The 24834-nt window shown below is 48.9% G+C and overlaps 11 protein-coding genes across 11 annotated transcripts; 5 read left to right on the forward strand and 6 right to left on the reverse strand.

The window, feature by feature from the left end:
- Positions 1 to 274: 274 nt before the first annotated feature.
- Positions 275 to 2020, forward strand: Asppvi_009558 (flavin-containing monooxygenase; the record flags this gene model as incomplete). The annotated part of the gene is made up of 1 exon (XM_043305408.1): positions 275 to 2020. One exon carries the CDS (start codon positions 275 to 277, stop codon positions 2018 to 2020), a length of 1746 nt encoding a protein of 581 aa, XP_043161343.1.
- A 334-nt stretch (positions 2021 to 2354) lies between these two features.
- Positions 2355 to 3173, reverse strand: Asppvi_009559 (SDR family NAD(P)-dependent oxidoreductase; the record flags this gene model as incomplete). Its single annotated transcript, XM_043305409.1, has 1 exon — positions 2355 to 3173. The coding sequence occupies one exon, from the start codon at positions 3171 to 3173 to the stop codon at positions 2355 to 2357; it is 819 nt and encodes a 272-aa protein (XP_043161344.1).
- Positions 3174 to 3736: 563 nt separating this feature from the next.
- Positions 3737 to 5922, reverse strand: Asppvi_009560 (Zn(II)2Cys6 transcription factor; the record flags this gene model as incomplete). Its single annotated transcript, XM_043305410.1, has 2 exons — positions 3737 to 5800; positions 5857 to 5922. The coding sequence occupies 2 exons, from the start codon at positions 5920 to 5922 to the stop codon at positions 3737 to 3739; spliced, it is 2130 nt and encodes a 709-aa protein (XP_043161345.1).
- A 352-nt stretch (positions 5923 to 6274) lies between these two features.
- On the forward strand, positions 6275 to 7178 carry Asppvi_009561 (SDR family NAD(P)-dependent oxidoreductase; the record flags this gene model as incomplete). Its single annotated transcript, XM_043305411.1, has 4 exons — positions 6275 to 6298; positions 6362 to 6742; positions 6796 to 6934; positions 6991 to 7178. 4 exons carry the CDS (start codon positions 6275 to 6277, stop codon positions 7176 to 7178), a joined length of 732 nt encoding a protein of 243 aa, XP_043161346.1.
- Positions 7179 to 9523: 2345 nt separating this feature from the next.
- On the forward strand, positions 9524 to 11275 carry Asppvi_009562 (serine hydrolase domain-containing protein; the record flags this gene model as incomplete). The annotated part of the gene is made up of 1 exon (XM_043305412.1): positions 9524 to 11275. The coding sequence occupies one exon, from the start codon at positions 9524 to 9526 to the stop codon at positions 11273 to 11275; it is 1752 nt and encodes a 583-aa protein (XP_043161347.1).
- Positions 11276 to 12712: 1437 nt separating this feature from the next.
- Positions 12713 to 14501, forward strand: Asppvi_009563 (Zn(II)2Cys6 transcription factor; the record flags this gene model as incomplete). Its single annotated transcript, XM_043305413.1, has 2 exons — positions 12713 to 12823; positions 12882 to 14501. 2 exons carry the CDS (start codon positions 12713 to 12715, stop codon positions 14499 to 14501), a joined length of 1731 nt encoding a protein of 576 aa, XP_043161348.1.
- A 539-nt stretch (positions 14502 to 15040) lies between these two features.
- On the reverse strand, positions 15041 to 16362 carry Asppvi_009564 (putative secretory lipase; the record flags this gene model as incomplete). The annotated part of the gene is made up of 2 exons (XM_043305414.1): positions 15041 to 15096; positions 15141 to 16362. 2 exons carry the CDS (start codon positions 16360 to 16362, stop codon positions 15041 to 15043), a joined length of 1278 nt encoding a protein of 425 aa, XP_043161349.1.
- A 751-nt stretch (positions 16363 to 17113) lies between these two features.
- On the forward strand, positions 17114 to 17933 carry Asppvi_009565 (germin family protein; the record flags this gene model as incomplete). Its single annotated transcript, XM_043305415.1, has 3 exons — positions 17114 to 17253; positions 17308 to 17450; positions 17506 to 17933. 3 exons carry the CDS (start codon positions 17114 to 17116, stop codon positions 17931 to 17933), a joined length of 711 nt encoding a protein of 236 aa, XP_043161350.1.
- An 887-nt stretch (positions 17934 to 18820) lies between these two features.
- Asppvi_009566 (uncharacterized protein) lies at positions 18821 to 19627 on the reverse strand (the record flags this gene model as incomplete). Its single annotated transcript, XM_043305416.1, has 1 exon — positions 18821 to 19627. One exon carries the CDS (start codon positions 19625 to 19627, stop codon positions 18821 to 18823), a length of 807 nt encoding a protein of 268 aa, XP_043161351.1.
- Positions 19628 to 20107: 480 nt separating this feature from the next.
- Positions 20108 to 21361, reverse strand: Asppvi_009567 (uncharacterized protein; the record flags this gene model as incomplete). Its single annotated transcript, XM_043305417.1, has 2 exons — positions 20108 to 20912; positions 20988 to 21361. 2 exons carry the CDS (start codon positions 21359 to 21361, stop codon positions 20108 to 20110), a joined length of 1179 nt encoding a protein of 392 aa, XP_043161352.1.
- A 366-nt stretch (positions 21362 to 21727) lies between these two features.
- On the reverse strand, positions 21728 to 22351 carry Asppvi_009568 (uncharacterized protein; the record flags this gene model as incomplete). Its single annotated transcript, XM_043305418.1, has 1 exon — positions 21728 to 22351. The coding sequence occupies one exon, from the start codon at positions 22349 to 22351 to the stop codon at positions 21728 to 21730; it is 624 nt and encodes a 207-aa protein (XP_043161353.1).
- Between the last annotated feature and the right edge of the window lie 2483 nt (positions 22352 to 24834).

The following is a 24834-nucleotide window of genomic DNA, read 5'->3' on the forward strand; positions in this document are numbered from 1 at the left end:
TCAGTCTCTTTTTAAACAGACTACAACCTTATCTGAGCCACCTAAATTTCAGGCATGTCATGGTCGAAGTAGAGGAACCTTCCAAATTGTTTAGGCAGGCCCTGCCGTCAGGTGGCCAACCCAGGGGAAACGCCGAGATAAGGTGCGTGGATCACTTCTCCGCGATAAATCTTGATAAGAGGCAAGTCAGGCAAGTATCGCCGATGCTTTCTTACAGTCTCCACATGCCACCATCTATCACGCACAACATGCATGATGTGATGTCTCCGCAATCATGGTCTATAAAGACCGCTTGGATCATGTCTTCAACATGGAATTTAATACCGTACACAATCTCGAACAATCGTTCGCTATGGGATCAATCCAGGTCGAGTGCTACAACATCCTCATCATTGGCGCCGGTCTCTCCGGCGTCTGCAGTCTCTATAATCTGCGCAAGAGGTTCCCAGATTGGAGTATCAAGGTGCTCGAAGCAGCAGATAGTGTCGGTGGCACCTGGTACTGGAATCGCTATCCCGGTGCTCGAGTCGACTCCGAGTCTCTGTCCTATGCTTTCTCCTTCGACAAGGAGCTCATGAATGAGTGGCACTGGAAAGAGTCGTTTGCGCCGCAATCAGAGATCCTCCGATACATCGAGCGCATAGCTGAGAAACACGAGCTTGCGAAAAACATCCAGTTCAACACCCGAATCAAGTCTGCGCGCTGGCAGGGCCACAGCAGGACATGGATATTCACGGACGAGGCAGGAACACAGTACCAGACCCGGTTCTTTGTCAGCTGCATGGGTTTCCTGTCCTCCCCAACCCTGCCAGCCATCCCCGGTCTCGACACCTTCAAGGGCCAGGCTTTTCACACGTCCCGTTGGCCGAAGAATTTTGATCTGAGCCGCGACTTTGCCAATAAGCGTATCGGTGTAATTGGCACCGGCGCAACTGGAATTCAAACTATTACTGCAGTATCTAACGAGCCCAGCGTTCAATCTGTGACCGTATTCCAACGGACGGCGAACTGGTCGGCGCCTCTGCGCAACGAACATATCAGTCTCGAACAAATGCAGAAGCACTGGCAAAATTACGACGATCTTTTTCAGATCTGTGCTGAGACGCCAGGCTGTTTTCTCCACCAGGCCGACCCTCGCAAGTCGTTGGAAGTCACTCCCGAGGAGCGCCTCGCCCTGTGGGAAGAAATTTATGCCAAACCCGGCTTCGCTAAGTGGCTGGGTACATTCAGCGATACATATACAGACCGAGAGGCAAACAAACTCTACTCCGATTTCATGGCTAGCAAGATTCGGGCCCGGGTGCATGACCCCAAGGTGGCGGATAGTTTGATCCCCAAGAACCACGGCTTCGGCACCCGGCGAGTGCCACTGGAAAGCGGCTACTTCGAGGTGTATAACAAGCCGAACGTTCACCTTGTTGACCTGCAGCAGACCCCTATTAAAGAGATCATGGCGAAGGGAATCATCACATCAGATGACAAAGAGCACGACTTGGATGTGCTTATCTGCGCCACCGGCTTCGACGCCATCACCGGTGCCTACAGTGCCATCGAGTGGCACGGCAAGGACGGCCGGCCCCTGCTCGGGAACAGCGACACCAAGCAAGGTCAGCAAGCTGTCTGGGTTGACCACCGACCTCAGACTTTCCTCGGTCTGACAGCATGTTCGATGCCCAACATGTTTATGATCCTCGGGCCTCACCAGCCATTTGGCAATGCACCCCGCACAATCGAGCATGCGGTAGCAGTAGTATCGGATCTGCTCCAATACTGCAAGGATAACAAATACTCGTATGTGGAACCGACTCCAGAGGCCGTGGAACGATGGACAGAGCATGTGGTTGAGTGCAGCAAGGGCCAACTTGCAAATGAGATCGATAGTTGGATGACCGGTGTGAACAAGAACATCAAGGGCAAGACTGCCCGCAGTGTGGCACGGTACTCGGGACATGCGGCCGAGTACCGTCGCAAATGTGCGGAATGCAAGGAATCTGGGTGGAAGGGTTTGATTTTTGCATAAATCTTACTATGTTCTAAGGTTATTATGATTTAATTGAAACCCCTTCTTCAATAAACGTTCCTCTCCATGTTGGGTAATACGATGAGAGAAGTATTCTCATTGTCATACCATCTCCAGACATTCCTCTCCTCCGCTAATCACGGAAATGAGTTAGTAAATTAGAGACCGGATTGTCGGCACTTTCAAGGTCCTCTGTCCACCTTTGCCAAGAAGGGAATACCTCTATATTTTGGATATCTCCAGAGGGTTTGTGTTCAAGCTTTCTCACAGAGAAAGGGGTCTGAATTGTGATTCACGTTCTGTGCGAAGATGTACAAGAACGAACAACAATAACTTATCGCTGTGTATAACCTCCATCCACCATCAACGCAGTGCCCGTCACAAAAGAGCTCCTCCCTCCCGCAAGGTACAACACTCCGTCCGCAATCTCCTCGGACCTCCCCATGCGCACCATTGGCACCGCGGTCGCGACGCGCTCCGTCATGGCTTGCAAAATTGCGGGCGACTTGGTTGTGAGCGGGGTCTCTGTGTATCCAGGGCAGATAGCGTTAATGCGCAGCCCTTCCTTCGCATAGTCCTCCGATGCGGTTCGCGTGAGCCCAATCACCGCATGCTTGGTGGCCGTATACGCCGTCGAGAGCGGAATTCCAGCGACACCCTGGATGGACGAGAAGTTGACGATCGAGCCACGCTGCAAAGGCCGGCCATCAATGCTGGATTTTATCCGCTCCTGCTGGAGCATGATCTTGGCCGCAGCGCGCAGCACGAAGAATGTGCCTGTCAGGTTGATGTTGAGGATGCGCTCCCAATCGGCGGTTTCGGCGAACGCGGCGCCGCCCTGGTGCTTCATTGCAATCCCCGCGGCATTGACCACGTAGTCGAGACGACCAAAGGTCTGCGCCACTTCTTGCACGACGTGGTTGACGCGGCTCTCGTCCGCCACGTTGGTAGGGTACGTCTCGATGCGAGCGGGCTTGGTTTGCCCCAGCTTGCGTCGAGTCTCTTCGATTTCAGATTTGACTGCTGCCAAGCCTTCCTCATTCAAGTCAAGAAGAGCTAGGCCAGATGCGCCCTCTTTTGCGAAACCCAATGCACAGGCTCGTCCGATACCTGACGCGGCTCCAGTGATCAAGGCGGTACCAGGGACGTCCATTGGGGTCAATCGTATGTGAAATCTCTGAGGGAGTGGGAGGAATGGAAGGAGAGCAGAGAATGAGGACGCGCAGTACACTCCATGATTGTTTGGGACCCCGTCAACTAATAAGTAATAACGCGAGCAGAGTCCAGCGCGCAACTCCGGCGCCGGGGCTGTCGCGGAAGCCTGCCTAACTTGAGCCAACCCCGCTTATCGACCTTATCGGGCGGTTGTCGCTGCGCATCCAAAGAGGCAGGTTTCACGTTCCTGGTGGCCACGAGATGCGGGGGAGTCCACATGATCGAAAGAGGTGGGGCTTGGTCTGGGATGTGCTGGGCAGGTAGAGAAGTATAGTTTACTTCCGAGGAAATGGATGCAATGTCCGTAGACATGAGACATGACTCGATGAAAATACAAACGGATATCGTTCGCTATGGTAACAGAATGACCCAAAATCTACCTATGGACACGCTGAGTATACAATTCAATACAGAATACGCCATGATTCCCACGGTAAAGACGTCAAGACGGGGAATGGAACAACCAATGAATGGTAGCAGATCAAGGGGAACATCTATCCCTCATCGCATGCATCCGCCAAACTCCACCGAATCCCCTTGCTGCTGCACCGGCAGCGCTTTCTTCATTAAGTCTAACCAAGTCGTACTACTCCCATCCCCTGCCTGCTTCTCCTGCCAGATCTTCTTAATGGAGATCAAGGTCTGCGTAAACCCTAAAAGCCCACTGCGCCGCGTGCAAACTTCAAACCATGTGGAGAAGGACTCCTGCACCTCGGGGTCTTCTGCCTCACAGGCTGCAATGAAGGCTGGCCAGATGAAGCCTGCAGACCCGTGCACCACACTTGAGTCGGCGTATTCGCATTGCAACAAACAATCTCGTACACTGACTACCTTCTCTTGTAGCATCGAGGCGTTCAGGTCATAGATGCGCCGGTAGAAGTATATGGCGAGGGCATGCCGCAGAGCTTCGAGCATGTTCTCGAGAATATGTCGATCAACGGAAGACTGATTGTTCGCAAATGCAAATGTATCCTGACTGGGCCACCATAACTTGTTGATATAGTCTTCCAGAGATTTGGCTCGACTGATAAAGTCTTTCAGATTCAGTGCGTTTGGACCGGGATTCTCCTCGGCGGTGTCTTTCTCTGTCCCAAGTCGAATCACCAATGAAAGAAGAAGGATCCATGGCTCCGGAATACCAAAAATCTCTGGATAGAGACTTGCAGAAAATAGCCCGGGGCGCTCCAGATGGAGATCATTCTCGCCTTCTTCGCGATCTCTCACACGAAGCATCTCTTGGCTCAGATTCTTCCACTTATACAACCGGAAAGACAAACTGTCAATGCTAGCTCGGGCAAGCCCGCTAGACTCGATCGCGAGACGAACGTGTTGCCGCTGGTCTGAGTTTGCGCCACGGATGAAAATGCTCTCGTGGAACATTCGCTCGAAGACGTAGCAGTGATGAAGCAGTCGGACCTTGCGGGATTTTTTGCGCCTGAGGCCTTTTAACCTAATGAACTTCTCGGCTTCCAGGAAGTACTCTTCAGCTTGATCGCGGTTTCCGGAGAAGGTGGATACTTGCACCATGGTGAGGATGGCCATCAAGATAGATTTGTATTTGGCAGGTTTAGGGATATCGTAGGCGTTCATGAGCATTAGTTTGGCATGATGTTGGGCCTGTCGCAGGTATGTGCGGCCTTGCTCATGCCATGATTGAGATCCAGAGACACCACCCAAGCTGAGTGCGCTTATGGCCAATGTTCCGGAGAAGGCACAAAGACTGGCATGGTTCAGGTCTTCTCCAAGAGCCAGAGCTGCGAGGCAATCCTTAGCGTGAGGAATAAACAGGACATGCCAGGGGGTCTTTTTATGTCGAACCGACGTCATGAGACTGATGACAGTAGATGAATAGTGCTTCAGTAGGAAGACGGCATCCTGTGGAATGGACCCGGTTGCACTCGGAGAGGAGGTGAGAGAGATCGGTGAGATAAGGGGATTGCAGTGGCTGTCTGGAATAAATGAAGTGAGCTGGTGTTCTTGTGGGGCAGCTAATGGTGCATCATCTAGGTGGCCTTGATCCATTATCAGATCGAGCAGGTCGGGAGAGGTCGGACTCGGATCCTGGTCGGGGTTTCTAAGCAGGGATTGCAGGAAGCCGGGCGACCATTGCGAGGAACCTGTACTGATAGGAAATGAGTCCATCATGTGAACAACATCCTGCGGTGGGCTGCAGGTACTGGTATCCTCAGAGTCCTCGACCGGCGGTAGGGAGTCCGAGTCGCAGGGCATGCCGCCCTGGGCATTTTGGTCCTGGTGCACTTTGAAGACACCAAACGGACCGACAGAGAGTTGCATTTGTTCTGACGGGCCTGAATTTTCGCACTCTTCATCGATGCGTGAGAGGATCTGAAGGGTGGACTTTGGCGGCGCTGTCGACACCAGCCACTCACTCATGCGCTCGCGCTCCTCCACTGTGAGCAACGGCCGCCGGAAGCGAATCCTGGCCTCGGGATTCCGCGAATCGAAAAAGATATCTTTCTGATAACCAGCACATGGCAGGCCAAGATAGGCGCACATCGAGCATGTTGGGCGCCCTTCATCGCACTTCACATGACGGCTCCGACACTTAACATCACATCAGGGTTGGTCATCCACACCGCCAGGCCTAGGACTATACATACCGTCGCGCATCCCGTAAAGGACCGTGTGTGTGCATTGAGCTCTGTGCGGTCTAGAGGCCCTGCCATGTTGCAGGTTAATCACTGCTAAATTTATCTATGCTATAAGATAAGAGAAAATAAAATAAGGACGTTCAACGATGAAAAGGTGAGTATCTGCTGCCAACGGTTTACGCTTTGCGGGGAAGCGATAAAAGTGGGCCCGCGATAGCGCAAACCTGCCTGTTTCGCTGGTGCGCGGAGCCCTTCCTATCGCAGACTATAGTTGCCTCACGCTTCGAAATCCTGCTCTCCTATGGCTGTTTTATCAGGCCCTCATCGCCACCTGAGATATGGATTAAAGCTAACTTTCCTTGTCTTCCGATAACGGAAGAATATTACGACTGCCTTGGGGTTACTATCTGCACGGTGCGTGCGCAGGATGGTGTCTTTTGAGGGCAAAGTGGTATGCACAATATTCCTTTAACGATACGAGGCTCCGAAGCTCTAACTGTAACTGTATGAATAGATCGCAATCACCGGTGCAGCTTCCGGCATGGGACTTGCAACCGCAAAGTTACTAGCCTCGCGCGGAGCGACTGTCTCTTTGGCGGATATCAACGAAACAGCGTTGAAGACAACGGCGGAGTCCTTGGCCGGCAGCAACAAACACATGTACATGGTGGTTGATGTGAGAGAGAGCAAATCAGTGGATGCTTGGATTCAATCAACAGTCGAGAAACTGGGGAAGCTGGACGGCGCAGTAAACATGGCTGGTGTAATCAGCCCAGCCAAGCCGATCACGGAGGAGACCGATGAGACATGGGACTTTAACTTTGCCGTCAACGCCCGAGGTATCTTCTTCTGTCTCCGAGCGCAATTGAGAGCCATGAGTGCAGGGGGTAGTATTGTAAGTAATAATGACCTATTCTTCTATAGACGGCTGCTAACCACATCGATTAGGTCTCCGCTGCAAGCGTCTTTGGCCAAATGGGCTCTCCAGGCGTAGCTCCATATTGTGCCAGCAAAGCTGCGGTTATTGGACTATCTAGAACGGCAGCAAAGGAGAACAAAAACATCCGAGTCAACTGCGTGGCGCCTGGTAAGCAATAGTCGCTTGCATATATGGGACGTCGGGATGCTTATGGACACTCACAGGTTCGGTCAACACACCCATGTCCCAAGGCGAGAACCCCGAAGATGTCAAGCGTGGTCTGCAAGTCACCGCGCAGAAGCGACGGGCCGAGCCAATTGAGGTGGCCAATGTGATTGCGTTCTTGTTGGGTGACGAAGCGTCTTTTGTGACTGGAGCAGTCTATAATGTTGATGGTGGTTGGATTTGTTGAAGACTATCGAGATCTAGTATCGAATTGTCATTATAAACATATACCTGGCATTCTATAGCTCCGAGGGATACTTCACTCCATGGAAATCTTCGCACAAACTCTGCAAACACGGGGAAGCAATCACGCCTGATTCCCCAGGCTCTGTAATATGTATAAGAACTACCTTGCCTCACGGGGTTCTCTAGGCCTCCTACCCTTTGACAACTTCCTGGAGCAATTTCACGCATATACTATGTATCGCTGTTCTCCTACTCAAGGGGGGATTTCAGGATTTAGCGCCTGCTTTGAGAATCTAATTCTTCAAAAGTTATGCATTTAAGATGCCGCTAATACTAGATGTTCTGGTGGATGTATGAGCGCTGCTGTCACGTCTGGGGATTAGATCGGCACTTTTCCTATGTCTAAATCAGTCAACCTGCCTTTCCTGTACGCTCGTGTACCATGATTATCCAAACTACAGATGCCTTCGTGGCGTCAACCCCGAAGGCGAGGGGTGGGGATGAATACCACCATTATCGCCTATTGTCATATCAAGGCCCACTCCGTGCTGGTGGGCGCTGTTCAGTTGGCGCCGTCAACGACCATACCGCTTGGATTAGGCTTGTTACGATGACGTCCTATACTTTATGATAGCGATGCTAGTAGAAGATGTCAAAGGATTTTCCGTTTTCGCAGCATTTTGAATCCAAGTTTACTGCCTACTTACACACGTCAGTATGCCAAGGTATGCCCAGAACTTGTTCCATTGCATTAAAGTTGCATTAATGCAACCACGCCTGAGACCAATGTATACGGTATTCCGCATGCGGTACCTTTTCTCCTCATGGTCGAAAGTCATAGTCGTCAGTATGAACAAGGGAGGCTTGGTGGCTGCGCACACTTTTAATTTATTGTTCTATTTATCTTGGTAGAGTATTTCTATAGAAGCTGAAATGCCTTAATTATAATCTAAAAATTATAGCTGTCTTCTGCTTGCGGCGATCCCATTGCCATCTATTGTTTACTAACTATATTGTCTATAGTTGGTGACGAAGCCCTCACGTAAGAGTGTGAACATTAACCAAAGGGAGGGAGAGTGATACTGTTCACTTACCATACAACACAAGTATGTAGGGAAGATATTCGCTCCTTTAGATCCGGAAGCGGCGAGGTCTGGCATATAAAGCTGGCAGTTCGCTCGCCGCAACTTCAACTAAACCTATTGACTATTTTCCCTGTGAAACCTCGTTTTCATTTATCAAGGTACACTTTATCCTGACAAGCCCCAAGTGCTGGAAAAGAAGCTTAGTCGCTAATTCTCAACACTTTTAGATTCTGTCTACTTCGAGACTGAAATTAGGTGAGCGGCCTCCTTGTAAAACCTACTAACCCTCTTGAGCTAAGTAATACAAATGCTCACTTGCATGATTGAGCAGTCACTATGTACCCTGCTGATCCCGCCCTGGGCAGTGCTGGAGGTGTGAGCGGCGGTGGAGAGGCACTCCCTAAGTAAAGGGGCGTCGCGACCGGATGATATTGATGCCAGGGGGAATTTGAAAATGACGGAGTGATGTGCTTGGCCTCAGGACAGGTTTTTTCCCCAGTATACAAAGTGAGGTGGCTGTTTGGGTTTTCCCTGTTCTATAAATGCAAATGCAGAGGCTGGATATTGTTGGCAATAGTACATTAGTTCCACCAGGTGCTAAGTATCAAGCTGTTGGCCGGGTTTTGATATACTAAGCTCTAGATGGGCCTAATTCTTGAATTGTAGAGCAAAACACTCTCCACTAGACAATAGCTCGGTAGGCCTCTTGCATGATCCACAATAACCCGCGACGGGCCGGGTTTAGGAAACCCAAATAGGGACGTTGTACTTTCGAAATTGGCCAACCAGATTCGAGTTTTGACATTTCCCTTTTTTCTCATTTCAATTTCATTTCAAGGGGCTGATGTCCGATCAGTTAGCATCCACATGAATTTGACCTAGCCAATTAGGGAATCTCATGTCGAACAGGGATCTGCAGGGTTCTGAACGAGTTGGACAACATTGGTTCCCGCACGAATCTGCGAAAAGCAAGGGCTGTGTGGGTGAAATGGAATTTCAACCTCTTTCAACAACCGCGCCCAGATTTCTGGTCCGGAATGCAGTACAGCCCTGCGGCCCATTTTCAGAACCTTGCTGAGGAGAGGCTCATCAATACCAAGCTGTAAGGGGTTTACGGGTGGCTGGGCGAGTGACTGCTATTTGTCAAAATGGTCATTAACTGTTGCTTGGATATTTAGCACTCATCAGAACTAGATGTCTTCTATAATTAAAGCAAGTTCGACGGAGATTTCTGGTCTGGATTATATGCAATCCGTTCCAAATGCCCATCCGGTCTCAGTATTACGCCTCTCTCGACCGGCGTCTCCAGGAATCGATATCCCAAATCAACCAAGTTAGGGAACTATGCCAGGTCCCGTCCGTCTCCTTCGGTGTGGTCCACGAAGGCAAGGTGTTATTGCGACAGAGTGTTGGATACCGAGACGCCGAGCAGAGGTTTGAGTCTGATGCCGACACAATCTATATGCTCGGTTCCTGTTCCAAGATGTTCACCTCTGCCGCCGTCGCGATCTTGGTCCACGAAGGGAAACTGCAGTGGCAGGATCCGATTCAGAAATACCTTCCGGAATTTAATCCAGTTGGCGATCCTGAAATTGGCCAGAATGCAGACCTCATTGATGTTCTCCGCCACTCGACAGGAGTAGCCTCTCCGGGGGCACTCTTCTTCGGGCCACGCGGGTCAATTCTTGCTAGCGAAGAGGATGTTATCAAACTTCTGAACATGATGCCCACAACCAACAAGGACGGCCAGAAATTTAATCGCCACTGGGAATATAATAATTTCACATACGGGCTGATGGCCAAGGTGGTTGAAAAGGTGACGGGCCAACGATTTACAGAATTTCTTCGGGAACGCATTCTAAACCCGCTTGGCATGACGAGGACGGCTCTGACGAGGGCGGACATCGCGGATGATGACAATGTTGCTGTTCCATGTGCGACTCTCGATAATGGAAAATTCGTCCAGTTGGACTCCGAGTCATGGCCGTGCGAGGATCATCCACCATTACTGGCAGCGACGGGGATGCGGAGTAGTCTCAATGACATGCTCAACTGGTGCATTGCGGTGCTTTCTGCGGAAAGAAGAGAAACTCATTCCCAGTGCAAGGGGATGGATGAGCCAAGTCCCATTTCAAACATGGTCTTGCCTGATACACAAACCAATCTGCGGAACAACCCTTTAAGGCAGATGAATCGCGTCCGCCGCGGCTACTGGACTCGACCGGCCGACGACCCATCCTTTAGCAAGAACGCTGCTTATTGCATGGGATGGGTACGTATGGAGCTCCCTTCTTCAATGCTGGGAGCCTTCAGCGGCAATTACCATTCTCGGGCGGAAGACCACCAGATGCATCTAAAACACATTTTGGGAATGAAATCCCATCCCTTTCTGGCGATAGGACATACCGGCGGCATGCCTGGATCAATAGCGACAGTGTGGACATTTCCCGATACCCAAAGCGCGGTTGTGACCATGACCAATGGCCGCAGCTTTGGAGATGCGAGTGACTTCGCAGCACAAATCTTGATCCAAGCACTGTTTGATCTGGCCCCACGGATTGATCTGTCTCCCTGGATGAAGATGGAGGCAGACTTAGCACGAAGGTTCTTCTACGAGGACCTTCTGAAACCATGGAAGGAGAACCAACGGCTCAGTGATGCAAAACGGGACCCAATGATCTATGTGGGAGAGTATTGTGGTTTTGATGGCCTATTCACTTTGAGTATTATTGCGGACATGGCGCCGGGCGATTCTGATGGCGAACTGGCTGTAGTATTCAACCACCGCCAGGCCTCAAGGCGACCCCTAATATTCTACCGGAAAGATACCTACAGTTTCTTCTTTGAAGATTGGAACAACCATGTGGTCTATTCAGTTGGTGTAAAGGACTACAGACAGACTCTCCTGGAGTTCGAAATTGACTATGCAGCGGAGCAAGTTACTGGACTCTGGTGGCGGTGGTCAGGGGATACGGATGAAAAGCCAGCCTGGCTAAGGAGAGTTAGTAGATAAATATGGTAGTTGCGAGCATGCGGTAGAAAATACAATTATCGGAAATGGTGCACTCCTCGTCTCCACGGTGGCTTTGGCATTTAGTGAGGTCCAGATATTAAGTGAAAGATGAATGCTTGATGATGCTGATTGGAGTTTTTCCCGTACAATATCCTTTTGAGCCTGTCATGATTGTTCAATCTTCTTAGGGACTAAGGCATGTGCTGTGATAATATAGTCCTCTGATTCTGGATTCAGCACTCCACGTAGGGCATGGAATATTTTGGGTAAGAATTGATGAGACTAATGCCTCACCAATAACATCCTGGTCCAAAATTCTTTGAAAACCCTTCGTATTAATGTTTTGCGTTTGACCCAAGGACTCTGCTTTAACATAAAGCTGCTGAAGTTGGTGGACTACAGTTTGTTGAAGTGCGCTTGGAACAGATTAGATAGAGATCTAATGTTTTGATTTAAGATGATTTTGCATATTTGTAGTGACTGAAGTACCGTGCGGTGAATCTGTATAATGGAGACAGTACTTGATTGGAGCTTTTTTATGAAATTTCACTTCATCATCGCTCGCTGGTCGAGTATGGGCCCATGTCATCGAGGCCGTTGGAGTTTTCGCCCTATTTGAGTCCGATCTAGACTCGGTTTCAACGGAATCGAGTGCGAGTACATAGGATAGACTGGATGAATCTACATCAGAATCCATATTTTGAATAGGATGATTACAATTCATTAGAAGTGGAAAAGAGCGATATGAACATGAAGCTTCTCAGGATAGTCTAGAGGCAGTAAGTGGGCGATGAGGATCCTGCCGATTATCAATGATTAATCGATCAATAATTATCGATAGGCAACTTATCAATGACAAGCCTGATTGTATGGGGGTGAGTTCGCTGTACCCATTCGAGGTAGGTCAGGAAGAATAAGTGAGGGGGTAATCAGCCCTAGCAAGAGGTCATGTCAATTTGAACACTAGTTCGGAAGAGCCATATAGAGGAGATAGATGAATACCATTCATACTAACTACTCCGCAACAAGATGATGATAGGGAAGATGATATTTTGGGATGTTGGATACGCCACCAGACTATACTGACTAAAGAGCAGAGAACAAGGACGCCTGACTCAACCAATGTCAACGGCTGTCAGAATAAGCTAGTCCTAAGTTAGGACATGATTTGGAATAGCTGGAGGCGAATAGTGCCTTCCACGAATAACCTAAGTACGTTAGTGCTGATTCTGCTTGGGAGTGTCATCATTCGTGGGGCTGATGCACTTTCAGCCTCAAAAAAGACTCCACAATCGGACCCCGAGTCTAATTTCGGTAGTTGCGCCCAAGGCTTTCTCGACAGACATGAAAGACGAGCTCTGAGCACCTTGGTTAATACGCCCCAATTCCCCCTTTGTGCCGATATCTTGATTCGCGAAATCTAGTGGCATCGACAATATGGCTGGCGATACGACGCTCCTGGAACTGCAGCCGACCGGATTCAGACTCCGGAAAACACACAAAAAATCTAGGAGCGGTTGCCTCAGATGTAAACGACAGCGGAAAAAGGTAGGTCGTTTCTGAATCTCGATGACTCTACACGCAGTGTTTTGATCATATCGCCCAGTGCGATGAGTTGAGACCAAGCTGCTCCAGATGTACCAAGCGCATGTATACATGTCGGTACGAGAGCCCTTCCAGTGATGGCAACTTGTCAATGGAGCAGGGATCGGCCCAACTCCCTGTTCCCAGTTTGCCTGTCTCCCCCACAATTCCCAGTACTGCAGTCCCAAACTCTGTGTCGCCCTTAGCACTTTTGAGTGATCAGTCCTCGGTTCCCAGTCCTTTGTCTGGTGGACAACCTGCTTCCTTTTCAAGTCTGAGTACGGATGAAAAACCACCCTTCGATAGGCACACTCCTGGTACTCTTGATACGATAGAACTCGGTCTCTTGAGCCACTACCTCACGCACACCAGCCGAACTATACCTGTCGACGATCTCGATCTCTACGCTCTTTCGGTAGGGGTGCCAAATCTCGCTTTCAGTTCCGATGTGGTCATGTCGTCCTTGTTAGCCCTGGCAGCAGCATGCAAGTCGCACGACATAGCTAAACGAGCCCAAGCGCTTCTGGACCCCCAGAGCATAATGGATATTCGAAAGCTACTTGCGCTTGCGGAGCGCCATCACCAGGCTTCCCTGCGGCACACACAAGCGACCATGCAGAACTCGGATTCGTACGATCACGTTCTTGCAAACGCAGCATTGATGGTCTTGTACGCCTCTGCTAGCCACTCCGTCCGAGTGCATCTTGCGGCCGCTGCAAAAAAGTGTAGGCAGCGGCTGCCAAATGAGGTGCTTCCGCAACACTCACAGTGGATCTCATTCACACGCGCTGCCCATACAGCGTCGACTGCAATTCTCAACGGTCTTGTGGCCGGTGCAGATGAAATTTGTGCCGCCACCTCCAGCCCGATTCTAGATGCACAATCAAAATTACCGAATCCGGTTTTTGGTAGCACAGATGGCTTATCACCAGAGGATGGTCCATCCGAGAACACGAAGCGCATATTTCTGCCTCTAGTCGCATCTACATTCGATAGAGCTCTTGAGAGTCTATGCAGGAGAGCTGAATTGACAACCGCTCGTTTGAAAAGGTCAGAGCTTGGTGCAGCCGACTCCCCACAGCTGCGAGCATGCTTGGAGACTGTATCTGTACTTGAGAGATGTGCATGTGCAGCTCTATCCACAAGAGAAGGTAGCACAAGCGCCGAGCCACCAAGATATCAGCCAATATCAGGTGGTGGATTATCTAGAGTCTCACCATGGGTGGCAAGGTACATGATCAGTGTCACTTCGATGGAGTCGCCGCAGATACTCCGACGGATCGTCATGTCTTTTCTGAACAAAGCACCGGCTGAGTATCTTAATCTCGTGCAGTCAGTGCTTGATTCACCCTCCGCGCAGGCGAGGGCTGAGAATTGGATAACACGAGACTCACCTGGGACGGAGGTACCGCTGCTCGACGCGACGCATTTACTAGCAATGGACATCTTTGCCCATTGGCTGGTCCTTGTTATGTTATTGGATGGCGTCTGGTGGATTGGTGATATTGGAGAGTGGGAGCTTGGCCAGGTGGTATCATTAATGAAGACTCAGGATCTGCCGAGTCAGTCAGCAGATATTGGACAAACGTGGTGGCCGGAGACCATGTACTTAGTTAAGCGGGAGCTCACTCCCAGTGCCTAGCACTGGTAGATCTTGAAATAATCATTTTATGCCAGACTATTAAGCCATCTCATTACTACTCATGCGCAGCGTGTTTGAAGTTTTGATTATCAACAAAGTCAACATGGACATGGGGGTTACAGTTCCGGATGAGGGTTGTGGTATGGCGTATTATAAGCGTATTATATGACTCTAAGCCAACAGCCCCCATATTTGGAGCATCGTAGTAGGAGAGTGTGTGATATAGAACTGGCCTCAGTGTACTTTATCTATCCCAGGGAATGATAACTCGCAGGAATGAGTGAACATATTAACAATACAATCAAATGGGCCCAGCTAAGGGACTTTCTCTAACTGACAAACTCAATTCATGCTTCATTTTCCTCTCTTCTCCAGTTCAAAATCACAATGCAGTCGGTAGTTCATAAGACCAATGTGACTCCCCAGCCCATAGCGGAAAAGAATTTGGAAGCACCTGATAGTACTCAAGAGGCAAGAGGCTATCCAACTGGGACTCGATGCAACCACGCTTGTCCAAAKGTCGGAGCTCGAATCGATCCTCAATCCACCGCAACCAGGTCTGCTTCGCCGCGTTGATGGCGGCGAAATGACTTCCCTGGGGTACAGCCAAAAGTTCCAGATCCCCAGGATAGCTCTTACATGTCTCTTGCACTGTAGCCTTTGTCGTGTTGTATGGCACTATTGGGTCTTCTGTTCCCTGAACGAGAAGAATTGGTCCTTTGAAGGGCCGCTTTCCAGGGTTCGTGAGTTGCTCGAAAGCTTTGGCATACCAAGTGTCGTGCCAATCAGGCTGCAAGATCGCCTCTTCAGGACTGAACATAGCAAATGTAACCATTTGGGATCCTTCAATCTGATTCAGAAGTTCTATTCTATTCACGCCAAGAGGAGTAAACCAGTCGCTGAGGTTGAAAGACAGGTAAATCTGGTTAAGATCCTTCGCAATCCACGCTAGAAAACCTGCAGAGGTAAACGATAGCGCGTCAGTTGGCGGAGCAGCGAGAACCGCGCCGCGATAACCCTTTCCAATATCCTCAAACTTGGTATCGTTCCGCCCGAGAATTTCAGACAGGCCCCAGGCAACCGAGCCGCCCTGGCTGTGGCCCATGACAACATAATCGCTGGAAAGGTGTTTGGAAAAGGACTCCTGAGCTGCTCTCAAAGCATTCAGAGCATCGTGAGCACCAGCTTCGCGAACAAAGTACTGGTGCGGAACGTGACTTCCATCCCAAGAGACGTCCACGCCGAGACCGGCATAGTCTGGGGCAACAACAGCGTATCCGGCCTCGGCCAGCGCAAAAGGCACAATGTCCGCGTAGAAAAGGCCACGGTGTGTCGAGGGAGCTCCATTGGCATAGAAACCCGAGGTTCCATGTGTCCATAGTACAACGGGCGCGGATAACTCAGAGTTGTGGTTTTTGCGTTGGAGAACTTTTGGCTGGAACGGCCAAAGGATATAGGCGGAAGCAGGGATCAGAGTACCATTTGCATTTGTCGTGCTATAGATGATACGGGACATGGCCGTCTTTGCGGGGATGGAGAATGGTGACGGATCCGTGAACTCCTGGAGCTTGATTGTCTTCCCAGGCTCTGTGGGCCATTGGTCCCTGGGCAGGCCCCGGACATTGTAGAAGTCATCCTCATGGGCTCCACCATTGGCAAGCTGAGACCGGTCAAAATTGGTGATAGTGTTGATGATGGCGCCCTGGTCGCTTGTCAGGTTGGCCAACTTGAGCTGCTGCGGGCTGAGCTCGAAACTCGCATTCCATCCGGTCGACTGTGTCGCTGCAGCTGAAACAGCTTGACTCGAGACCAATCTGACTCCGAGCACCAAGATAGCGACGTGTTGGAGGTGTGTAAACATCGTAACCTTGGTGGTTGCCGTCAAGGGATGCGTTCAGATCTTTGATAGTTTTCAAGAGTATTTGTTGATTTCAAAAATGGACAGCCCCATCGCTGTCTGTACCTTTTTATATTCGAACCCGTCATAACCAGATTGAGGTTGTTCTCGCAGAGATCGAAGAAGCTCACGTCAGGTCTTGCTGCAGCAATGTCAAGCAAGGTGGTAAAATAACAAAGCACCGCCGTATGGCCCAGATCCGCCATGTCTTCTAGAAGGAATTACGCTGTCGTAAACGATGCTAGTGCTAGTGCATACAACTACAAGCCATGACACGCTCCATTGTGGGGATGCGCGCCGGGAGGGGTCAATCAGATCACAGGGCTGAGAGCCACAGCGTATTACTAATACGCCCAAGCCGCATCTATCTAATCAAGCCCTGATACGGCAACAATACGAGACCAGCCAATATCCATGTGCTGTCAGTCATTCCTGGCGATGGCCATCCGATTGAGGGCCAAGGAAGGGGGCTGAGCTGTGCGTATAGGAAATTTGCTTGGGACTCTGATGCGCATACGCAGTAAACAAGCAAGGCTGAAGGATACCATTTGGAATACCTCCTGGTAGGTTAGTTCGGATATGATGTGCTGGAATGAAAAGAGCCATATGTCGGTACATATATAAGGACCCTCATTGCCTCCTAAACAACAAACCATCATCACCTGTTACTCACAACAACAAGACATCCTTTCAATATCCAACTCCAACAACCATCATGCTTCCTGACTTTCCCCTACACTCCGTCGTCGCGGTGATGCTCGCCTTTGTCCCTTTGGCGAGGACAGCACCTCAACCGATCACGAAGCGCTCGACATCGGAACTTAGCTTGACAGCTCAGCTGCGACTTGCAGACACGTGAGTACCTCAACATGGACTCAATGGTGCAGAACGAATGATCTGACTGTTTAGCGCCATCGAACGTTACAAGCTCCTCCCAAAGGATGAAGACTTTGTCTTCAATTTCGCCGGAACCTCGCTTCCGATTGCCACCAGCCAGAATTTTCCCGCCCTTGTAGGCACTGGTATATCCTTCAGTATCTCGCAATTGCCAGGTATTCTTGACCAGAATGGCTCTACTTCTTGAACTACGCTAATCCATCTCAATAGCATGCAGCATGAGCTTCGTGCACCTCCATCCCCGTGCAACTGAGCTCTTCGCCATTACGTCGGGGCGCGTGTTGTCTGAAATGGTACCTGAGACGGGCGTCCTTGACTCTGAAGGCCACCAACGAGTCATCCGTGCAGAGCTCGGCCCTGGCATGGTGACCATCTTTCCGGCTGGGTCGTTTCACACGCAAGTGAACCCAGACTGTGAGCCTGCCAATTTCACCGCAGCCTTTACCTCGGATGAGTTTGCCGTGGGACTTGTCGCTGCACAGACGTTTTCACTCAGTGATGATGTAATTGCTGCCACATTTGGGGAGACCATCGCTGGTGAGGATATTGAGAAGGTCCGGCATGCTATTCCTGCGACCATGGCCATCAAGGTTGAGGAATGTTTGACCAAGTGTGGTAAGCAGAAGCGCCAGGCTTGACCAGTTTGGTGCTGTATATCCTGAGGTGATATTCAGTGCTGGAGACCCCATAGTCAGCAGTTACGTCCTACATGGACGCAGCCAGGCTACCAGACATTTCTGACTTAGCTTAGTATAAGGTGCTGCCTCATTGCACGGGATCATATTTCATATTCTACAAAGTCGTTCTATGGGCAATTCTGCGTTTTAGTCTGCACTAGAATCGTAATATTTCTATATGCGAATTATACTGATAGAGAGAGTGGAGGAAGAGCAGCATAATAGTGTATTACAGCCAAATTACCTAACAAGCCCCAGCGGAGAACCAATCCTCACCCGTCAAGTATGCAAACAAGTATGCAGTCATGATCATTCCTTAACAAGTATGTCATGCTCAGATCCTCCCAGGCGTCGCCTCCATGTTGCAGGGTGGCTATGGTCATACAAAAAGTCACTATCCCCCCACCGGCTCAAGGACTAAGTCTATATTCGATGGTTATTCAAAGATGCCCTGCAATCTCTGCAAATACGTGTATTCAGCAACTATATTGTTTCCTTGGTTACTCTATAACAGTGGATTAAATAATAGCTAAGCTTATCCTAGATAAAGTAGTTTCTATATTCCTTATAGAGAACTATATATTATTATAGTTTTAGCTATAAGAAAGATAGTACTTATTATAATAACCTTAGTTGCCATAGTATTAGGTCTAGATTAGTTAGGGGAAGGGGGATAGTTACTATCTAATAATTCTCTTTTATCTATACAGCCCTCTACTATACTACTAGTATAGTTCCTATAAAAAACCCTTACTGTCTCGTCTTTGCCGAAGGGGTATTCAGTGAAATTTATCTTTCACATTCTACAAGCAATCAGTTACCAGGTGCTTGCTCCCAAACGGCAGAAGTCAATCTTCAATCCCCCCCATATAATACTCCTCCATCTCCCTTTCATCCATCCCCAATGACTCCATCTCAACATCAAATGGCCAAGATCCATTCCAGATGGGTCTCTCCCCTGTTTTCTGCCTTTTCGGTGGCAAGAACTGATCCAATCCGCCACTGTTGACGGCGCGTCCATACATCATCCAAAGATAACCCACTTCCACCTTGAACCAGCCATCGTAGTCAGGACTCAGCGCAGGTTGCCGCTCAACAGCCTTGACATACGGGCCCTCACCAAACTCATTCTTGATGTCGCCATCCACAACTTTGAGAACCTCCTCGTCAATCCAGAGACAGACATCAGTTGAAACAGGGGCCGGTCCTAGCTCAGTCAAGGGGTCGTCCAATATCACTCCCCGTTCTCTGGCGAGCTGCTGCGTGTGCTGCATGCACCACTCATTGAATTTATCTCGAACCTGAGGGGCGGAGAGATCGCGGTACTGAGCTGGATCCTCTAGTAGGCTGAGTCTGAGCCTATTCTTAAGGTCATCCACCGGGGCAGGATCTGGCGGGGGGAGTCCCAAAGAGGAGAACCCCTCGTTTTGGATGCGGATGCGGTCTTGACGGGAGAGCTTCATCCATGATTGGGGATATCGGAGTTCATACTCGGTGGCGGAGTAGACGGTGTCTTTAATCTTTTGCAACGTGCGCTGCCATGCCAGTTCAAGGGCGGGGTCGTAGCTGGTGCGAATGACTAGGTAGCCCCAGGTGGTTCCGGAATCGAGGTAGTTGCAGCGGAACTTGACAGAAGGGCGGTTCCAATCATCCATGCTGACCAGCGTACGGAGTATTGATTTTTATACAATGAATCTGATGATTGTAGATGCTTTTCTCTTATTTCTGTCATGACCCTCATCTGGGGGTGGTAAATTTGATTGTTGATGAAATGTGTAAATGTGACCTTACTGAAGTTCTCGACCCAGTGAGGTAACTTAAAACCTCACTAAGGTCTTAACTTTACCCTATATATCCCGAGAGCTTGTCGGACTTTTCCGAGAACTTGATGAACTGCACCCCAGTTTGTGCCCCTTTGAATCAGTGGTGAAAAGTGCCAAGCCTTCCTAGATACCTCATACAGTCCCTTACCTAGAGTCATAAAGAATATTAGCCAAGTAACCAGCCAACTTTTACTGCAGTACTCTGCTCCATATGTTGATGGTTTAAGGTAGAGGCCAGTGGCCCATGATAGACTTTGAAAGAATGCTAGGATGTTCCGCAGGGTATTCGAGCGCTGGACACATAGATATCATTTATCTAATCTCCCGACCCCAGCGGGCGCCATCAGTCTGGACTACCGTGAATACATCCTCCCACTTTCGCCCATCATCCGGAAGGACCTCATCCTCTCCGCCCATCCGAACCCCAATCTGCTGGAGATATGATCGTACCTCTTGCAGGATCTCCCGAGCATTTTCATATTCCCCCTTCCAGGCCTTAACCAGCATCGGACCCAATCGTTCCTCTTCTAAAAGCTGTAGCTTGCCCTCCTTCAGCCGTTGCTTATGGTACTCCCATGCATTCACCTCCCCGGGCATCTCCGTCGGATCAAATGGATCGGTAGGCATCGCCCACCTCTTCGCTCCATGACTGGACGCATCCTTTCGCATCAATTGCCAGACAAAGGTCGCCCAATCCGAGAGATCGATCTTCGGGCTGAGCTCTGGGTGCCCACTGTCGGGATTGGTTGGGTAATAGATCTCTGTTTCGTATCTCGTCCCGTCGGGAGAGTAGGGCCATTCATCTGTCGGGATGGTTGCGTTCACAAATCCTGATAGTGCAATCGAGAAATCATCGCGTATCCATATTGTGCTCGAGCTGAAATCCATTAAGTAGACCCCGTGTTCATGCAGGAAGGCTAGCATGGCGAGCGATTGCAATGCCCAGCGGTAGTAGAGCAGGAGGAGGGGCTCTCTGTCTCCATTATCGGGGAAGTCCTTGTCATTAGAAGACGTGCGCGACGCAGGAAAGGTGGTCAGACGTGGCAGAGCCGTAGCGCTCAGTGGGCCGTGATCTAGCTTCTCCAGCAGATATCCCACAGGGAGACGGCCAAAATATCTACTCCCACCACGCAGAATTGCGGTGTTCTAGCGGCAATTGCAAGAGACGAGCAGGCAGGGAGGGTTTACTCACTTGACGATGTGGGGGTGAAGATCAATCGGTTGGTCTACATCCACATTCGGGGTATTGGTGCTATGTGCCAGATATTCATATACCCGGGGGATTCGCTCAGCAATGATAAACCACTCCTCGGGGTCGACACGGGGATTTTCTTTCTCGCATCGTTGAAAGGCCACGATGCAGTCTTGGTTGGCATGCTGCACAAAGTACATCTGTTCATACAGCTCGTGGTAAAAGTCCTCTGGGCGGTCGCTACAGACCGAAGGGACCACATCCCCGTAACAGCGAGGGTATTTGGACTGGCTAGGTGGATTGGGGGGCTGTTCTAGATCAGCAGCTGAGGATAAGGGCTCCTCAGGGCGGTCTGATGACCAGCTGACGCCCATGACGGTGACTTGATTTATAATAAAAAGAAACATAAAAAAAAAAAAAAAAAAAAAAAAAAAAAGAAAAAGAGAGGCGGGTGGAATGCGCCTTTATATATATGTTCAGTCGCATGTTCTGGGCTTGGCAGCCACTCCACCAACTGGTAACTTTTCCCCAATCCTCCTCCTTGTCCTTTATGACTTCAACCCCCTGATGAGGTTCCAACAGTGAGAATTAGGCGTTCCCTCAGATAATTACACTTTGTACGTTTCTCCCCATGCGGTGAATGCATAAGCTATGTACAGTGGGGAGACACCCAGATGTATATGTCTCTCTGCTAAATCTAGATGAGCTGACTTAATGACCCTTCCAGGACTCGTCACTGGCTACTGCAAATTCATGCAGGTCTGATTTAGCTTGATCGTACCAAACTGATACAGGAGGTTCCCCGGGAAATAGGTGAACAGTTCCTGCCATTTGAGCGTCCACCACCACCCCCAGAAGCTCGGCACCGGCTTACGACTTTCCTTAAGATATTGCGCCGATGCCTTCCCTTTCTCGACAATCCGCTTCAGTTCGAGCTGATTGAACTTCTTCCACTCCCCAACTAGATCGCTCGGCCCCCGGTTGGCAGTGTACCAGTTGTCAAACTGAAGCAGCACGTCGCGTATCCCATTGTAGCTGTCACAGAACGACTGCCACACCTCGGGATAGTTCCAATAGCTGAAGAGCATTCCCAGCTCTTTCAGATACACCAGCTGCTCGTCGCCAGGCTCCAGATTATCCCACCGAGATGTCCGAATTGGGAAAGAGCCCTTCACGATGGCCCCGTTCATCCAGTTGGAGTCGGTAAGGAAGACGGCGAGGCGGCCTTGTCGATCCTGGCTTCCGAGCTCATAACTCATGGTATCTAACCCCTCCCCACAGGGCACTTGAAGCTTTGTCCAAACCATAATTTTTGGATCATTTTCGTCATTAACCAAAGATTTTGTCAGGCCATAAATCGCCATGGATGAAAGGGTACTTGAAGATCTTGGAGATAATTAAGAAGAAGAATTTCCCAGAAGTGGTCTTAGCGGGCAAACAAGAAAGAGGCACGTGATACTTCTGCCTACGGCAAACAAGCCTGGGCTGCGCTGGAGATGCTGCATGACCTCTTTCTTTGCTGTACTTCCATTTTAATGGTGTTAGATCTTTTCTAAGCAAAGCTTGATATGGAAGGACATAACTAATCAGGGTCAGTCACTGACTATATATTATTCTCCGCAAGAAACCAGGACTGCCAAGAATAATCATGAGAGTGTGAGACTACAATAGGTGGATGAGTTTACCAGCTGGTGAAAGGGACTATTACATTAAAAGAGGCATTTGTCCTCCAAACAAGTAGTTCGCTCACTGGGATGGTGGATGTGGACTCTAAGAACAATGATCATGGCCACACATCACCTTAAATACTAACCTTTACTTTCCTGGTACCGCAGGTATAATATTGACAAGTATGCATATCTCCATATTATTTTTGTATCTGTTTAAAAGGAGCCTCTGTGATGAATGGTGAATTGATTGTACCTCAGTGATCGTACACAAACACCGCAGACTGGATGCAATATTGCAGTTAGACAGTTTTCGTATTTATTGTCTTCCTAAAACTGGGTCCTTGTGCCACTCAATCATCGGCTCCTGTAAGTCTCAACATTCAGAAGGACAGATTTGTCTGGGCAGCTGTGCAAGTCGATAGTGGCTCCCGTAAGGGATCTAGATGGATAGAATATATACTGAATGGAAAGCTGTAAATGTTTGTATTCAGTTTTCTGACTGAAGAGATGAGGTTAATCACACTTGCAAACATAGCCTTGTTGCAACGCCAAAGCCAATGAGTATATAGAAAGATGGCTGTTATGACACAAAATATTCGAAAAGAAACATCAGTTTGCAATAACTGGCACCCTTACTGTAAACCATTCAAATTGGAAGTATATGAAGAAGACATTGGTATTTGCTATTTCTTAATCTTACATTGTAAATCCTGGACTAATTAGGGCTGCGAAGTAGATAGCAAGAGGAAACCCCTAGCCAGGCTGAAAATTGCTCACAATCTCCCCAACAGCCTTTAAAGCGATCAAGGATTTTCGCTGAGGGCAACGTTTCCTTAGTGACAGTCCAAATGAAGGGGTGCCAAACACAACTGCTCAGAAAACGGGAAAAAATTGGTATTGCCGTCGACGCTGGCTGTCTTTTGCCAGACATTATCCGCAGCTTATATAGCTTGTAAAATGAGGTGTTGGAATATGTGGGCTCTTTGCTAGTGTATATCTGGGCTGAATAACTGCTAATGCATCCCTGAATGTAAGGATGGGCACATTTGAAATGCAGATCATAAGCGGTGTCAACATCTACATATTATAGAACACAAAACGCGTCCTTTAATTGGCTACTGAGTGAGCTACTTACATGCCTTGCAGATATTCTAATGACGCCTAAACCAGTTAAATCTTCACTGTATTAAGGACGAAAATTAGTCACATTGAGTATTTTCAATATGAGCAAACCCAGGTGCGTGATAAGTGTAGATAACCGTAAAGAATTGTTAGATCAACCCACCTCTTAATTCTTAATTCTTTGTCTTGGAGTATGAGCGCTTTGCAACTATATAATAAAGTTATATACTCATATAGTAAGCCTGATTGACTAGCGGCCAGGAAGGTAAGGTTGCTTAGAGAGAATCAAAAACTAGCAGTGATGAGGAGTATATTATTAAAATAAAGGGATACATTCTTAACATGCAAAGAACAAGGTATGTCGCTATTTGCGCTGGACTGAATTCCTAGTAAACTAATATGTACACTGTCTTTTAGCCCTTGTTTTGCTCAGCTGAGCGTGTCTTATGACTACTTATGTACTACTACTATTATTATTTAAAGCAGGCCTCTGCTACCTTCATGAATTTATCTCAAGCATAGTTGCTAAATTATTGCTAAGTCTGACCTTTCTAAATATCTAAACCCCCTGAAAACAAAACAGACGCTAGCAGGATGAAAATTTTCACTGTTCTCTCTGCTATGATCTTTGCTACCTTTGTGGTAGCGGGCCCTATGGAGAAGAGTAACACTGAACTTGGTAATCAAGTTGAAAAGAGGCAGGTATGGAAATCGATTCCAGAAATAATGTACTATGAATATACTACGAGAGGCTGACTAAGGTGGAATATGGATAGGGTGTAAGTGGTCTATCCTTCCTGGAGAGATAAAATAAAGAATACAGGGCTGACTAAGGTGGAATATGGATAGAATGTAAGTGGTCTATCTTTCCTAGAGAGATGACATAAAGAATATAGGACTGACTGAGGTGGAATATGGATAGTGTGTAAGTAGTCTATCCTTCCTGAAGAGATGATATAGAGAATACAGGGCTGACTGAGGTGGAATATGGATAGCGTGTAAGTAGTCCATCTTTTATGGAGAGGTGATATAAAGAATATAGGGCTGACTGAGGT

Source organism: Aspergillus pseudoviridinutans (genome assembly GCF_018340605.1).
Source record: "Aspergillus pseudoviridinutans IFM 55266 DNA, scaffold_7, whole genome shotgun sequence".
NCBI classification, from domain to species: Eukaryota; Fungi; Ascomycota; class Eurotiomycetes; order Eurotiales; family Aspergillaceae; genus Aspergillus; species Aspergillus pseudoviridinutans.